The sequence below is a fragment of the Coturnix japonica genome, chromosome Z (genome assembly GCF_001577835.2).
Source record: "Coturnix japonica isolate 7356 chromosome Z, Coturnix japonica 2.1, whole genome shotgun sequence".
NCBI classification, from domain to species: domain Eukaryota; kingdom Metazoa; phylum Chordata; class Aves; order Galliformes; family Phasianidae; genus Coturnix; species Coturnix japonica.
In genome coordinates, this window is record NC_029547.1 from 16,485,132 (window position 1) to 16,502,256 (window position 17,125).

The 17,125-nt window shown below is 36.2% G+C and overlaps 1 protein-coding gene across 2 annotated transcripts in view; it reads left to right on the top strand.

The window, feature by feature from the left end:
* PARP8 (poly(ADP-ribose) polymerase family member 8) overlaps positions 1-17,125 on the top strand; it is a 114,031-nt gene that overhangs the window by 74,849 nt on the left and 22,057 nt on the right. Inside the window, exons 12-14 of one of the 2 annotated variants that reach the window (XM_015848681.2) lie at positions 1,788-2,352; positions 4,551-4,604; positions 4,707-4,802. In XM_015848681.2, coding sequence (XP_015704167.1) covers positions 1,788-2,352; positions 4,551-4,604; positions 4,707-4,802 — 715 coding nt within the window. The remainder of the gene's footprint in view (positions 1-1,787; positions 2,353-4,550; positions 4,605-4,706; positions 4,803-17,125) is intronic. The other variant, XM_015848682.2, reaches the window with a different exon arrangement.

Here is a 17,125-nt window from a genome sequence, read left to right on the forward strand (position 1 = left end):
CTGCTTCTGAAACAGCCATGATTCATTTAAAACTGGAAATAATTTTATGTTACTTAATTTAGTTGTATTTGTATTTTTACTAGGTTGGTAGCACTTGACTGTTACTTGAATAGCAAGAATATACATATTTTGTGGCTGGCCAGCTGTTCTTTCCACAGCTGTGTGTACTTTTATAACCTTTTACAACTAGAGTAGTCATTAATCCAAGACTGAATTTAAGACCTGTTGAATACTTACTCCTCTCCAGTATTTGAGTTAAATGAGTGTTCATCACTTTTGAAATGTAGACACAGAATTTCAAAATACAAAAGTATTAAAAATGTAAGAAAATTGTTTATGAATAGCACAATGGAATTCATTATGAGTTCTTCTATTTACTCATACTCTTAAGTATCTGCAAAATGAGATTCTGATTTTATGTCTTCCAGGAATATGACTACTTACTCTAGCATGTTTTCTTGCAAATGGAAAGGTCACAGATCACCTCTTTTAGTGAATTTCTGTTGAGTGATTTTCTTTTGAACGTTTATTCTTTCTTATGAATTTGGCAATATTAAGTTCCATGAATTCAAAAAGAGGTTACTAATTCATGCTTGATGAATGGAGGAATATCAAAGATGACTAAATATAAATCTTTTCAAAGATAGTTTGCCTGCTCAACACATTGTGCAATGCACACTGAAGCTTGAGGTTTGGTTTTGATCAGAAAGAGGAGACAAAAGCTAGTCCAGTCTTTCTCATCTTTCTATGGCAGCCGCTGCTGCAGTTCCAAAGATCACTTTTAACCCAGATGTGGAGAATTTTTTCACTACCTGGAGCTCCTTTCCACTTCCTTTCTGCCCTGGGGTGGCCAACTACAGCACTGAGTCAACGATCTCCATATGCATTTTCCACTGTCACCATTTGATAACACCGTGAGGAAACCTGCAAGCCTGTGGTGAACCCCTTAGAGTTTCAGATGTTTTTTTAGTTTGATTCAAGTTTAAAAAAAAATTTTAAAATGGCTTGCTATAGGAAAATGATTTGGCATCCATTATATTAATTCTTACTTTGCAAGGACAGGCAAATATGAACATTAATGAAATGTAACAGTACGTATGCGTGCTGTTTTGTAAAAGCCTTTTTGTTCTTTAATTCTGTATTCATAATATGGATCCTTCACATTCTTATTTCTAGTATTACAAAGCTAGAATCAGTCTAAAGTGTAACAGAAGACCATCAAGTGGGCTTCCACAAAACATTCAGATTACTGTGAGATAATAAAATAAGGTTAATTCTAGCTCACTTACCATTTGCAAGTTTCATTGCTTATTATATCTATCATGGGATCTGCATGTAGAATTTGTTATGTTGTGTCCTAAAGACAGTAATTTTATTGGAATCATGCCATTATTACTAAATAGAATAGAGATATTTTGATTAAAAAAATGTGTTGTAGTCTTTTATGTTTTTAATTTCGAAAATAATTTCCTAAATTAATGGTTTGCTTAAAAATCTAGGGACTGTACCAAACGCTGTAAGAATATAGCTTTAAATTCTACTTAAACAGCTACCAGAGTGTTTATGTATACAAAGGAGGAAGATATCTGTTTGGTATTGGGAAATTGGTTCTGCAGATATTTGCTCTTTGGGGGGCTCTATTTATCACTGGGATGGAGCTCTATTTATCACTAGTTAAATTCATAAAGATAGGTTGCACTTAAAAATTAGTGTGTATATCTGAACTTACTTGCTTTTCACAATTCTGATTATCCTCCAACTATGTCTTCCCCTTCTGTGTTTTTAAGGTCGCCAAGTTATCCTCCACCTGGCTGTGGTAAAAATAAATCAAAACTGAAGTCAGAACAAGATGGCATCTCCAAAACTCACAAGCTACTGAGAAGGACTTGCTCCAGCACAGTTAAGGCAGAGTATATGTGTGCCACAAAATCTCACAGAACCTTTGGCCGCTCATTGTCTAGTGACCCCAGAGCTGAACAGACAATGGCTGTTAAATCGCACAAACTCTTGAACCGTTCTTGCTCTGCAGCCGTCAAGCAGGAGGAGTGCATTACTTTAAAGCCCCATAAGTTATTGAGTAGGTCATGTTCTGGGGATCCTCGATGTGAGCACAACAGCACCTTGAAGTCCCACAAACTTTTAAGCAGGTCTTACTCTAGTAATCTTAGAATGGAAGAATTGGATGGATTGAAGAATCACAAATTACTCAGCAAGACCTACTCCAATGCCCCTAAATCATCCAAAATGGAGCCTTTCAAGGAGTCCAACATAGCAGAGGGCAGGCGGCTCTCTCTTACCTCAGGGCTTATTGGTATCTTAACACCATCTTCATCATCACCTTCACAAGCTGCTGTGCGTAGTAATTTTTAAAATTCTGCTAATTCTCCTCTCATTATTTTCCAAAGATCTTGTTATGCCTAATATGCAAAAGTGTTAATATTCAGGGGATATTTTAGCAGATACTTAAATGAGGAACAATAAGTCAGCTTCTTAAGGTGCATGCACATATTAACGTCATAAAAGCAGAATCTGCCTAGGTGAAGACAGAGACTTCACATTTCATACAGATATTGGTCACAGGAAATGTTTGGTCACACACTTGCTTGCTTACCTTATTTCTTACTGCAGGAGGAGGATACAGTGTGAGCTGCTCTTTAGGAAAATTGTCTTGGTCATACCGGTCCTTTCTAATTTCCCTGTTTGCTTCATGGGGAAAGCAATCCATTGGCTAGCTCAGGTTCCAAGCCTCCTCTCCTGTTCTTTTCATCTGTGATTAACATTGTAATGAAATAAATGCAGTCATGGTTCAGCTCACCTTTTGCACATTCGTGCTTTGCAAAATGTTTAACCTTCAAACACGCTGACAACTGAAAGTCAGGAATTAGAAACACGCTGCCCATCTTTCTTTCCCCAGAGAAATGAATGTCTGAGGAAAGAAAGAGTAACACATATTCTTAATTTAGGAGATAGAGGTGAAACTTTATTATTCTGCCTCTGTCTCTTAAAAGATGTATTTTATACTTCAGAGAAAAAGGAGGTCTGTGCTCTTTCAGAGAACTGGTCTGTTTTCTGTGTTAAATGTGAGGAGAATTACTTAGGAGACAGTCCTCTCCACTGCTTTAGCCCAGTGGCACCTTGATATTCTCAGCCTGCAGAAATGGTGATCCTGTCTGGAAATGCCATACATATATTCAAATATGTGCAGGCTGAACAATGAAATTGCAATGTGTGTTATGTATCTTGTGATAAATCAGTTTAATAAGCTGTGAGCTATACTCATCAAATCTAAAAGCAGTAATGTGCTATCATTAAATCATTTCTCTACATGCTATGTTGTTGATTCCTGCAGCGTGCAAAACAAAATTAATTTAAGGTCATCCAACAGACTTTTTGCCTTTTGCAGTTTAGATACTAATTTTTCTCTGAATCAGCAGAGGCAGTCTGTACTTAGCAGACTTTTCTCTCCTTAAGTTAATAGGAAAAGTCCCATTGATTTTGATGATATGATGAAATGTTGACTAAGTGATTTCATTACTGATGTTATTGGCTGATCTGGAAAAAGTACAAACCTTGCCTGTCAGTCTATAAAAACTACCAATAATTTTATTACTCTAATGCATTTACTTTGAGAAAAAATCATCTCATGCATGGTCAGGTGTCATTTCCCTGTTCTCAGCAAAAGGGCATCAAGAGTCCTTTTCACATCTTACATACAGGCAACAGATAATGAGTAATGTGGTCACCTAACTCAAAGTTAGTGATGAATTAGGACCCTGACTTCTCTTTAGTTCTCACCTAAGATATTTGAAAGTTGTATATGGAGGCAATGGATGAGATTATTTCCACAGAGAAGAAAGTGAAAAGTTTGTCAAATCAGCATTCAGAGAATTAAAACAAATTCTATGCTATTTTAAAACAGCAACAATAAAAACAGCAAACACCAAGAAAAGCCAGTCTGACTTTAACTCAAAACAAGGGCTGATTAGAATAGATGTCAACATAAAGGGAGTGTACCTTACTGACTTACAAAGCTAAAGTACCTTCTAAAGTACACTGTTGTACATTGAAAGAAAAAGGCAGAAGGAATCTGAGTGAGTGGGATCTGAGCACCTGTTAGCATGGTGTTAACTGAGGTGAGATCCTTGTAAATAAAGAAGAGAAAGATTTTCTGCACTTCTGTGAATTACATTAGTCATTCAAGCCTAGGTATATAGTCAGACAGACAATACACAGTAAAAATTTAAAGAAGTTACTAAATGTCAGTTCATTAGAATGAAGTGAAGGTGTGGGTGTTTCCATGTGGGATTAAAGTTTTTGGGATGCTGAGATAGAATACCTCATCAGTTTTAAGAAAAGCTAAAAATTCATCCTACATTCAGTGAACAAGGAAAATGGTTTATTTTTAATGGCTTGTGCAAATTAGACATAGTTTAGATACAAATATTAATAATTTAATTAACATATTTGTATACAAAAAATGCAAATATTTTAGCATTTCCTTATCATTAATTTATCAACATTGAAGTTGCCTAAACTTTTTTTCCTTGCAGCAAAACTATGGTGCAAAATGCATTCCAGTACGAGACCGTGGCTTTCTTGTGCAGGTAGGATGTCATGTCTTACCCATTTTTGAAACACCCTTGAGCATGAGCTGACTGTTAATTTTTTTAAGCAGATGCTGTTATTCTCATTTTCGTTGTTCTCAGACTATTGAATTTGCTGAGCAGCGGATACCAGTATTGAATGAATACTGTGTAGTTTGTGATGAACCCCACGTGTTCCAGAATGGCCCTATGCTGAGGGTAAGTTGTACACTTGCTGGGATAAACAATGCATTTTCTAAAGCCTTAAGTAGCAGTGGACCATACAAAGCTGTTAAAAACTACTGAATTATTTAAGGTCTGTTTTGTCCTAATATTCATTCAAGATGCAGAAATGTAATACATATTAACTAGATTTTACTGAAATTTTGAAGAGAAAAAAACATACTGCAGGGGAGATGGAAAGCAGGGTTGTGTGTAACTATAGAAATTTAAAAGAGGGATATATTTCACTGAATACTGTTATGCTCAATGGTCGTAACCAGATAAGCTGTAGGAAGTGAGCTGGACTCTTTTCACGGTCCCCTGGCACCCTTCTAAAATCTCAGGGTCACCTCAGTCCTTGAGCCATCAGAGTATTCAGATACTCTGGTGATTATGCTATGAAGTCTTGAAGTGCTTCTGGCCCTCTTTTACTCATTCACTGTAATGCGATAAAAAAGCTATGAGGAAATGTTCTGTGAAGTGTCTGATGTAGCAGTGACCTAGCTGGGGTAATGTGGTGGTTCAGCATGCCTAAGCTCTGTCCAGTCATACAGCTGTTCTTCAGTCCTATCTGACTGAGAACCAGGAATTTTACAGACTTAATGATGCACCCTCTCATGGCATTGGGGAATTTACAAATTAGAAAAGAATAAGATTATTTCTGAAAGATACAATTTGCCTGGAGCTACCAGATTAGTGCAGCTTTGTAAAACAGTGTATAGGAAAATGATCATAGACTCATTGAATGGCTCAGGTTGGAAGGGAACTCAAGAATCAAGTTCCAATCCCCTGCCAGCTGCTAGATTAAGTGCTAGATCAGGATTGCCCAGGGCTCCATCCAACTTCGCCCTAAACAGCTCTAGAAATGGGGCATCCAGAGCCTCCCTGGTCAGCTTGTTGCAGCACCTCATCACCCACTCTGAGAAAATCTTCCCCCTACCAACTGATCTATACCTCCCCTCCTTTAGTATAAAGCCATTCCCCCTTGTTCCGTCACTATCAAGCGATATAAAAAATTGTTTTCTATCATGCTTATAAACTCCCTTTGAATATTGGAAAGCAGCAATGAGATCTCCCAGAAACTTTCAGTTTTCTAGGCTGAACAAGCCCATCTCCCTCTGCCTGTCTTCATAGGAGAGGTGCTCCAGCACTCTGATCATTTTTGTGGCCCTCCTCTGGACCCTCTCCAACGGCTCTACATCTTTCCAGTGTTGGGGGCCACAGACCTGGATGCAGTACTCCAGATTGGGCCTCACAAGGGGCAGAATGGTGAGGGACAGTACCTCCCTCTTATTTTCAGAAGGGACCTTGCAGTTTAGAATTTTTCTTGTTTCACTGTAAAAACTTCTTACCTAGCAAAAACAATCAGTCTGTTGAAAACAGTGTTTAATATCAGTGTGTAAATGATCTAATGTCTCATCTACCTGTTTTTTCATAGTATAATCAGCAACTATACAAGAGTTGAAGCAGGCATCTTCTATGATAGTCCTGTGGAACTAAATTCAGGAAGGTTACTACTTACATAGTAGCAAAAGTAATGTTAGAGTCATCCCCTGTGACTTTGAGTGCTGCCAGAGTCAGGTATTCTGACAGCAAATAGGTTTCTGTTAGGATTTGCAAAAGCACCAGCAGTTTCAATTAATACCAATCCAGGACATGTAAAACATTCGTACTTCTAGAAATAGGTGCCTATTTGCCCCCTCAAGCTCAAATCTGCTTTTTAAAAACACAGTTTTCTGTCAGTACCTGTCAGATACTAGAAGGCTATGGGAAAGGAACCAGTTCCTTGTCTTTTGTCTTCAGATGTGCTATAATGCCTGCTACCTGTGACGGGATACAGCTGGGTGAATTAGATAGAAAGTTAGGTACTCTAATTATTTAAGTGACTAGGTTTTATCTGTTATCCATAAAACAAAGTAATCAGTATTTAAAATTCTTCCTGTTCACACGCAGAACTATTAAAAGAAACAAATTGGAAAATCATCTGCTCTAGGTTTAAAAAAAAATCTTGCTTTCCCACCTTAGAAATCAAAATCCTTCAGAATGACTTTTCTCTAGGACATTTTCTTGGCATAAAGAGGGGACATTTTTACCATCCTTTTGAGAGTTTGTCAGTGCTTCAAAACAGAGAAAAGTGAAACGTGTTTGCATTAAACACATATTCCTCAGTGCCTTTGCAAGCAGAATAACCTAGCAAGCTTTGCAAAAATGAAAGGATGTCCTTACATAACCCAGAGAGATGAAGATAGCAGGAGGAAATCTAGCATGCTCTGTGCATGCCTGAATGACTGCATAAGCAATATAGAGCCTCCATTAATCAGTCTATAGTTCTGTAGAAGGTGAGAAAGGATACTGCTTTGAATATAGCTTGAGTTTGCCAAAGGATTCTGAGGAAATTTCTGCTTCATTTTTCAGAAAGCTGTGGGAGAATCAGCTTATAGTAGTCAATCATAGGGTTTATATATGTATTTTAGCTGCACATACATACGTATGTGCATGCACCTGTGTCTGCGTGTATATATATATATATATATATAAAACATATAAAGAAGATGTATGTAAAAGGAATGAGGAATGACCCAATTTAAAGAATACTTTGTATTTAGTGCTGCTGCAACAGCAGATCTCAGAAATGCAGTACTTTATTAAACAGAATGCCGGCGGGCTGTCATTTAAGGTAAGGCTGCGTGGGATCTAGCCTTATGTCATTTCATGTATCCCATTTGTAGTATCCCTAGCTTTCATAAGAGGCTTTAGAGGGCTTGTGGTTTTGAGGCCATGGTATCTTCTTTAGTTGTCATAAAGGTCTGAACTTTGCCACTGTCTACTTTTATTTTTAGATCCTGTGCCTTGTTCCCATTTTCTACAGATAACTACGTCTCAATTTCATTACGCTGACAGGCTTTATCTAAGTTGGTTGTATTGCAAAAGGCATCACCAACTACATAGCTCCGGATGGTTCCCTGTTCTCTTCCTTTAAGGAATAGTTCATATACACAAATGCATGTCGGGATCATATCTGAGTGAACGTGATGAGTTCTCTTTCGCCCATTTGGACCATTATTTAATGACAAGACAGATGAATTTAAGAAAGCTTAGCAAAATTATGGCTTGAGAAGTTTATTTTAAATATGTTTAGTCTAGATTTTCTGGTATTTATGCAGTTGCAAAGAAGCCAAACTTGTTGATACCAGTAAATAATTTGATTCTGCAGCAATCCTTGGTGTCATCCTGACACCTGAACTGTAGCATAGTTTAATTAGTTGCCTTGAAATGCAGCTTAAAATTTTAACAGTTGCTACCACACAATAACTACATTCTCTTTATACTTTAATGCTTAACTCTCATGCCTTGGTGCTGGCTATTAAGGGCTTGCAGAATTTTGGTGTCACCCTGAGGACTGGTGAAGATTCCAAGTGAAGCTGTGAGATAAGATTTTCCTTTCTGGAGATTTGTGCTACAATCTGTATTTTTACCTTGATTATACACTGTCTTTCAAACAGAATCTCTCAGAACAAACTTTCTTCTGAGGTCTGTGACTTCTTTTCCTAGATAACATTTTGGGGGAGGTGACCTTTTTTAATATCGGTTTCAATTTACTTCTGCTTTTTTAAAATCTTCACATCTTTCCCAGAAGAGTAACTTGATGACAGTGTGATGGGTTTTTTTAATAGTTTAATTTAGACACTGTACCCACATAGCCTAAGTACCGTTGAATGGAAGAAGTCTGTTGGAAAACACTTCAATAGCAAAATGGCATGCTTTCAAGTTCATACTTATAAAGTAGACACCTGTTTTGCTCCAGAGCTCACCATAACCATGCAAATATTTCCAGCTTGTTCAGGCATCCTGTTATAAAAGAGGAATTTTTGGCTGTAAGACTGTCTTATTAAGCATAAATAAAGAGGCTATCTTAATCAAGAGAATTAAGAGAAAATTCTTAATATTTTGCTTGGGAGCTCCTGTTTAAAACAAACTATGCACATTACAGGACTAACAGCCATCTACCTCTGGAATCTGAATGTTCCCTAATGTCCAGAAAATTTAACAGCTAGAATCCCTATGTGTACTCCACAACTGTAAGGGGATGGGAAGGGCGAAGGTTCTCTGGAATGGTCAAAGAGTGCTATAGCACTTTATGAAATTGTAGCATGTTTTTATAAAAATCTATGGTTTGTTACTACATTCCATCCTTTATTTTTTCCCTCAAAATAAATAAATAAATAGGCAACTAACTAAATAAATAAATCGGTGAAGTTTACAGCTCCTCCGTGTGGGTATTCATACCTTTTCTATACAATATGCTTTCTCCTTTTAGCTTCTTTCTTTAGTATCCATTTCAGGAGCAATATAGGATCTAATGATTTTTTACAGTGCATCCAAATTTATGAATGCTAAAATGGATGAACAGAATTAAAGGCTTATATAGAATGCCGCTGAAAAATGGAGATTCCCTGAAATCACTGCAGGGTATGTCTTTCTGCAAAAGCACAGTGAAAATTCAATGACTATATAGATCCTAAGTAGAAAAAGTATTATTTGACCTTTTGCCATTGGCCATGGTATTTCATCTAGTTATCTCTAATAGTGACCTGAGTCCTGCATATTTCACTCTGCAAAAGGGTAGAGAAACGGCCTTGAAGTAATTAGTGAGGTCTGGAACTGCAGCCATTATATCACAGAGAATCACAGAGAAACAGAGAAACAGGTGACCCGTTTTGCACAGCTCTCAGGTGCTCTGCGATCTTTCTCTTCTGAAGTAGCTCTTTGCTTAGCTGTGAAAAACAGTGGGAAGCATGAGGTCAGACATGGGCTTTGTGCTAAGGAGAGATGGAGAAGCTAGACATTGTAAACATCTTGGAAACAGCAAGTCTACTCTCTTGAATCATTCAACAGTGCCTCACGGTTTGGTTTCTGAATTTATTTTCAAAACAGTTGTTTAGATCAGTAAGGTGAGAACAGCTATTTGTTTGTAATTAATTGTCAGACTTTCCACTTCAGACATGAACTCTTCCAAAAACATATTTTGAATTGTTTGGGTTTGGGTTTTTTTTGTTTTTGTTTTTTAAAGAGGCATTTTCAAGCAGTTGAAAGTGAGTGAACTCACATAAAGTGTTAAAACAGTTAAAGTATCGTGATTTCTGGCTGGCTGAATAGCTGGACAGTGCTAGAAACTGGTAGGAAATGTGCTTCTGTGAGAAGTTAATCTTTCATCTGTTCCTTTCAATACTGCTTGAGGGAGAAGGCTCTTCCTTGGTGAAGTGTAAAGATACAAGTGTTTACACAGAACCACAGGCTGGTTGAGGTTGGCAGCCCCTCTGCATCCATCCAACCCCCTCTCCAGCAGGGATAGCCAGGACCTTCTCAGGATGCCCAGGAGGATGTCCAGGCTGCTTTTGCTCCCCATAGAGGAGACTCAATCTCTCTGGGCAACCTGTTCCAGTGTTTGATAAAGCTTTGGATAATGCTGTTTTCCTCTTCAGATAAGATAAAGGGTAGGTAGAGCTACTCTAGTATGAACGAATAAAAAGGACTAAATGTCCTCCAAAAGTCCTTTGAAACCATATAATCTGGTTCATTTAAGCAAAAAAGAAGAAATGTATTTTGCAAAGCAGATGTCATAAGATAGTAAAGAAACTTGGGCATGATTTGGTTTTGTATTAAAAGGCTATTAACTTTTTTTAATGCATTATGAAATTCTACATGTTACTCCAGAGCTGTTAGTAATATTTGAGCGAGAAATAAGTATTTTAATAATGCAGTAGTTTCTGCTAATATCTGCTTTAACAAATTCAGCACGTGATAACTAGTTCTATTACAAACAAATTTAACTACAGTAAAATTTGGAGTTATTAACAAAACAGATTGTTGCACTTAAGGATCTGATTAAAATAAGTATAATAAAAATATCCTTTCCAACTTCTTTGTAGTGTGTCTTAGGATATGTAGCTATTATCTGTTGTATTCTGTATGTCTTCCAGATTTCCTTATTTGTCATTGGGATAAAAAAGCTATTGGTAAATTGGTACTAACTAAACATGACAACAACAACAGCAACAATAACAAATGAAAATTATTCAATAATATGATTTTAAAAGAAAAAAAAAACCACACACAAGTCTGGGTATTAATAGTTTGAGTCAAGAAGTCTCTTTACAGTGCCATCTTGTGTTGAAATCCTCTCCCTAAGACTTGTTTAGAACGTAGCAGGAGATAGTGAGAAGAAAAAAGAAAAGCAAACAAAACAAAACAAAACAAAAAAACCCAGCAGAACTAAATACTAAAGCTAATTTGTTTGAAATGTAGACTTCTCTGCTGTTTAAACATCCTTCCATAAAGTATGAATGATAAAGTACTGTAAAACAGTATTTTAAATACCAGTTTTTTGTGTTTATCTGTAAAAGTAATTGCAGTATTTATATTTGAATTATAATTTGTGTTTACTTGAATATTAATAACCTTTAAGAACATTTAGAATGAACATTTTTAGAATGTTTTTCATCCCCAGAAATTCAGTTATTTATTCATGATGGGTATAATCTTGGCCTTGGTGAGTTCCCAGTGACTGGAATAGGTCTTGGATTACTGTGCACTTTGAATGTTTATTTCTTAGCCACAAGTGAAACACAGTGACACTGATGTTACAGAATTAGTGTGCCATTTAGGGGTGGGAGACTTCTTAAGCAGAGGAGAATCACTGAACTGTGGGGAAAGGTGTAGTGTACAAACATATTTATCTAGACTGGATTTTAACTAGGATGTTTTCTTTTCTTTCTTTTGGAATAATGTGTGATCCTTCTTATCCTTAATCCATAACATAACCTGTTATTATCTCTTTTTATGAAAAAACTGCTCCAGTTACAACCATTACTTTAACAGAATGTATTTAAATAATTTCACTGTTTAATGAGAGCAAAATGTCTGATTCATCCTGTAGCGAAGAACTTAACCACTGCTCACCTTGCCCAGCACTTTATATTGTTTATTTGCCACTATATAAGAATTCGGGATGGCTGGTGACAACAAACAAACATACAAAATGTGGAGAAGGTATCCAAGCATCCAGAGACAAAAGGAAAGTCAAAAAGAAAATCTGAATTACCAGCCTAAACAAACCCAAGCAGAACAAGTGGTATTTCCCTCTCAGCCTCAGTCTATTCTCTCATCTTTCAACAGATTGTATCTGCTTACCGCTGTGGTATTTCCAGTGTCTTTCAACAACGTATTCCATGCATCACGTGCATATTGCGAGGCTATTCAGTGAGCTTACTTTACGTATTTATAGCCAGATAGATTATTCAATAAATTATTCCTGCTCTCTGGCAGTGTGTATGCCTATATAGAACTTAGGTTAGCGGTCTGACTTCATTTGAAAATTCAGGGCAAAACTGTACTTTTTGGCAATTGTCAAGTTTTAAAGCATTGCCTAGATCAGTGCAAGCTTAGGCCACCAAATGCAATTATATAATTAAGTATTTAATTTTGAATACATTTATTTTAAAATATATATTTTAGTGTAAATCAGAAACCTGTCAATAATGGTTATTAAAAAAAAAGTCTAAATTTTAATTTTAATGAATCAGAGTATTTTAATTCACTATGTGTTAATGTCAGCTGGTTCACTGGGAAGTATAAACCGTGGTATAGTAGGAAGATGAGATATGTTACAAAATAATCTTGATCACTATTAATTAAAATTGCTTGAACTCTGAATCTTGATTAAACTTACTGTAGAGTTAATGGTAATTCTGGATGACTTCTGTAATGATTTAATTAAGTAAAAAACTCATACAGCTTAAACTCTTAAATCTTTGCCTTGTAATTCTGTGAAAGTGAGTTCTAAGAGATGCATTACCTACAGCCTTTTGGCCTATCATTTTTCAGATGTGGTAATGGTATCTTTGTGTTCCTGAATGTAATTGATCTGTAGGTGCTGTGGACTCACTCAGGTGTTAAAGCACTAGCAACCAGTCTTACTTTGCCTTTATTTATAAATGTTACTAAATCTAAAAGTCGACACCTCACACAAGCTAAGAAATAAACCTGAAAATCTTGAGAGCAACTTTGCAAAAGAAACCTTTGCTTACCAGTCTTCCTTCCTCACTTTCTTCTTTCTTCTGTCCCTCTCTCCCCTCCCCATCCCCTCTACACATTTTGAGTATCTCCGCTGCTCTATTATATCCTCATCCTTCTTGTGAGAGTAATGAAAAGAAAGAGAAGTTCCTCCTGCAGGAAAAAAAACCCAAAAAACCCTAACCATTACTGTGGTTGAGTCTGGGAAATAAAACTTGGATTTAAAAATACATTTCATTTCTACTGATTATTCTTTTCATTTGGAGAAGTGGGATGTTCGCTAATGGTTTCACCTTTACCATTTGTTACATTTACTGATACCGAGCCTCTGAGCTTTCTCTGAGCTTCTCTTTTTAGATCAAGAGTTTTTAGGTGTGCCAGTCATACTGCAGCCTCATTAGTGTCTGCGGGACTTCCCTCAGGACACTGGAGAAGGTTGCACATTGCTCTTGTGTGAACAGCTGTGGCACACATTAGAAAATAGCGAGATAGATCAATATCCAGAAGGAAGGTTTCAGCTTTTTTGAATAGAGGAATGTCAGGAAAACATTTTAAGTAATGCATGAGTCCAGGAATCAGAATATGTCATAGTAGCTGGATAGTTTGCTTGTCTGCCATTTGCAGTCATGGATGTCAGGAGTGGTTCTTAACGTTGTTTCATCAAGAAACTCTGAGCCTTTTTTCTTCCTAGCAGCTATGGATGAGTACCACTGAGCATGCACTGAGCATGCAAAAGAATGGAGATGGCTGAAGAAAACTCTGAAAGCCTTGCTCTCATTAAAAAAAAAAGGCTTTCTGCTTCTGTCAGTTCCTTCTGTTCCTGAGTATTTGCAGACTCAGGTTAACTGTCCAGCTCTTATTTTATATTGTGTATTTTCTGTGATTCCCACTGGAATAATTATCCTAAGTAATCTTCCAGCACCCTAATCTTTACTTAGATAACAGTTTTGTGTAAGCCAATGGCTTTATTTTAATTTTCTCCCTTCAAATTAAATACAAAGTATGTGTGAAATCACTGTCTGCTGTTCAAGGGGAAGTAAAACTGCACTCTAGGTAACAGGCAACAGAGTTGCCTAAACAGCCAGCTCTGGAGTTCTTCAGAGGGATGGTCATATTGGTAAAATTCTGTATATCCATAAGACTGCACTGTCAGGCAAATTTCAAGTCTAGAAATGTATATTTAAATGTATAAACCATACTTAGGCATATCTTTTCTCCTTTGAAACTAGTTGCATAACATAGCCTGAGTATTGTGTTCCTTTATGTGTATGAGTCCACATCAGCAAGAACTCATCTGTATTTTCACGTGTATATGTGAATGTTCTTAAAAACCATTCAGCTTACTGAATTACTTCTTGTAGTTACATGGCCTTAAGGCGAAGTGACAGTACCAAAAATGACAACAGTATCACATCTACAAATGTTTTACTGTTGTAGTTATTGCTTGTGTGCTGTGGCTAGTAGCATTTCTTGGTTTTATGTTACAAAGTCAGAACAAGACTGATTCTGTCTCATGGGCTCACATCCGATCATGAGAATAGAGACAAGTGGATGTCACACACTAGCAGTAGGTGAAATGCTAGAAGCATTGTAAGAACTGCTCTAAATCCCTGTTTTGCCATAGAGCTTTCGATTTTCTTTAAGCTTTTTGTTCTATAACTGATTTGTTATTGTCACGGGTTAAAAAAAATGCAAAACCATGACAATTATCTTCATTTTCATGTATGTATAGATATATTTTTTTTTTCATTGATTTTAGCATGCACAATTACAGACAAAATCAAAATGAGGAAATATGACACTAAGATTATCACTTAATAAAAGCTCTTGAAAAGTCTGCTTATTAATTTTAAGCAAATCTTTTCATTTTGGAAGGAGGCAAAAGAGAAAGGGAAGAGTTTAAATGCTTGAACCTAATTAATGGTTGAAGGAAGGTACTCTGAAATAGCCATACCAACATCTCCTAGTAACACATCCGTGAAAATTAAGTTAAAAGCTTCAGATTGCATTAGATTGAGATGATTATCAGAAACAAGGCCCAAAAGTGCTCTGAAAATGGCTGCAGTTCAGGTAAAAAGGCATCCAGAGTGGATGGCAGGCCATTGAGGTGTCTGTATCACTCAAGTATTGTAGTTATTTTCCCCATCACACTGACAAAGCCCTGACATTTTCATGTAATGTAAAACTGCATATTTGCTCCAGCTTTTAAGTTGAAGACGGAATATAGAATGCAGAGGTTGTATTGAGTTCAGTTTTTCTGTGTAGTTTTTTTGTTGGTTTTGTTGTTGTTGTTGTTGTTGTTGTTTTGTTTTTTTAATATTCAGTGTTACTTCAAAGAGGGATTTTCTCCATTCTGAAAATAGGCATTCTTAACCATACAAATGCTAGAAAGATGTAGTGAGTAGTGAGTCGAGAAAGACAAATTTAGACATTCTAATAGCAAGTTTAAGAAATCTGTGAGAATAATCTGGAAATGCAGTTTATTATTTACTAAAATTCTGTGCAACAAAACCATTTGGCTTCCAGAATTGTTTGTTTCTCAGATAGAAATGAGTTTGATGAAACTCATTTTTGTAACTGGGAGAAGTTGCTCTTTGTTAGTGTTTTGAAAGGGCTTGACAAAGTTAGTGCAGCAGTTCTGCTGACTTTATTATCATGTCATTTATATTTATATCACGCTACAGCACGAGGTTCAAGGGAGTGCTTTGGATGAGTTGACTGACTTGAAAGAGTTTATGTTCAATTTTGAGGCATTTTCTGCAATTATGTTGTCTAAATATTGAAATACATGCCACTAGATTTTAGCAGACTTAAAAATGTGGTGATTCTTTTTGTGTTTCTGAAAATCTTATTTATCAGCATTGCCTTGTGAAGCTTTATTCTAAAAATACTCAGTAGGCATAAAGTCAAAAGAATTATACAGTTTATCAGTGATTTCAGTTCTTTTTGAGAAGTCAAATTTTGATGCCTTTGATACATACACTTCTTCAGCCTTGAGCTCTTAGTCCCAGTGTCCACCCGAGCAAAAATGGTCTTTCAAATGTCGACAGCGATTATTTTTCCTTCCATTCATCATCTTTAAATCTCAAGGTAACATGCTTTGTTGAGGTTTCAAACAAAGCGATATCAATAAGTTAATGCATTTTTTTCACGGCAGGCATGGCTGAATTGATTATCAAGCCTGTGCTCTGTGTATCACTATTGATTATGATAGTCACAATAACAGTGCCACCACGCTTCCCCAAATAAGAAAGCAATTGAACCACCTTCTGAATGTTAAAACCTTAGAATAATGACAATAATAAATACTTTTTGTCTAGCGTGCAGTGGCACAGTGAATTGGATCATGTTAGGCTTCATCTGCTGCCTAATGCAATGTAACAGCAGATAAAATAAATCAAACAGATGACACTCTATTAGACTTGAAAGATGATAGCTCTTGTAAAGCAATTGATGTGGGAATATGTCAATGCAGTACATTTCAGATGTTTATTGAAGTCTAGAATCTTTGAAAATGAACAAATGCATATTTTAACGGCTATGAAACAAGTGACTACAAATACAGCAGTATGCTTATTACTGATGGAGGTTTTTCCTAAGACAGAAATCAGCTACATTTTATGTTTTTATGTGCTTGATACTTTTCTTTCCCTGCAAGGGCATCTTAGAGGCATTGACTTGAACTTCAGTGCATACTGGCATAATGTTGTGAATCACTCTAGTGATGATCATGATATCTAGACTCAGATCTTAATTACAAAAGTCCGGTAGTGTCTTCTAGAGATAATATATAAGTGTCAGTGATTTAGGATATAATAACGTAATTTCAAGCAAATAGCATGCAAAAATATTGTTTGCTTGTTTTCAGCATTGTAATAAGTTGAGTTTATTGAAGTCATTTTTAAGGAAAGTTTTAATTGATTTTTCTTGCAAATGTTTGTTCATTATGAATGGTTATTGCAATTCACTCCATATGATTCATAACTTGAGCCTTTAAAAAGTTGATCTGCTAATTATTTTTCCATGAATGCATGTACAGTTTCTGTAAGGGTTGCTAACAATTAGAAAGCATATTAAGAAATACCCATTTTCATTACTTAAAGCTGTGGGGTTTTTTGTTTCTGTTTTATATGCTGCATGAAAGTGGAAAGCTGAAGTCTTACTCGATTTGCAGAATTTTAAATATGTTCTTTATTTAATCATTGTGATGGAACTGTGAATAAATTCTATTTATTTATTTATTTATT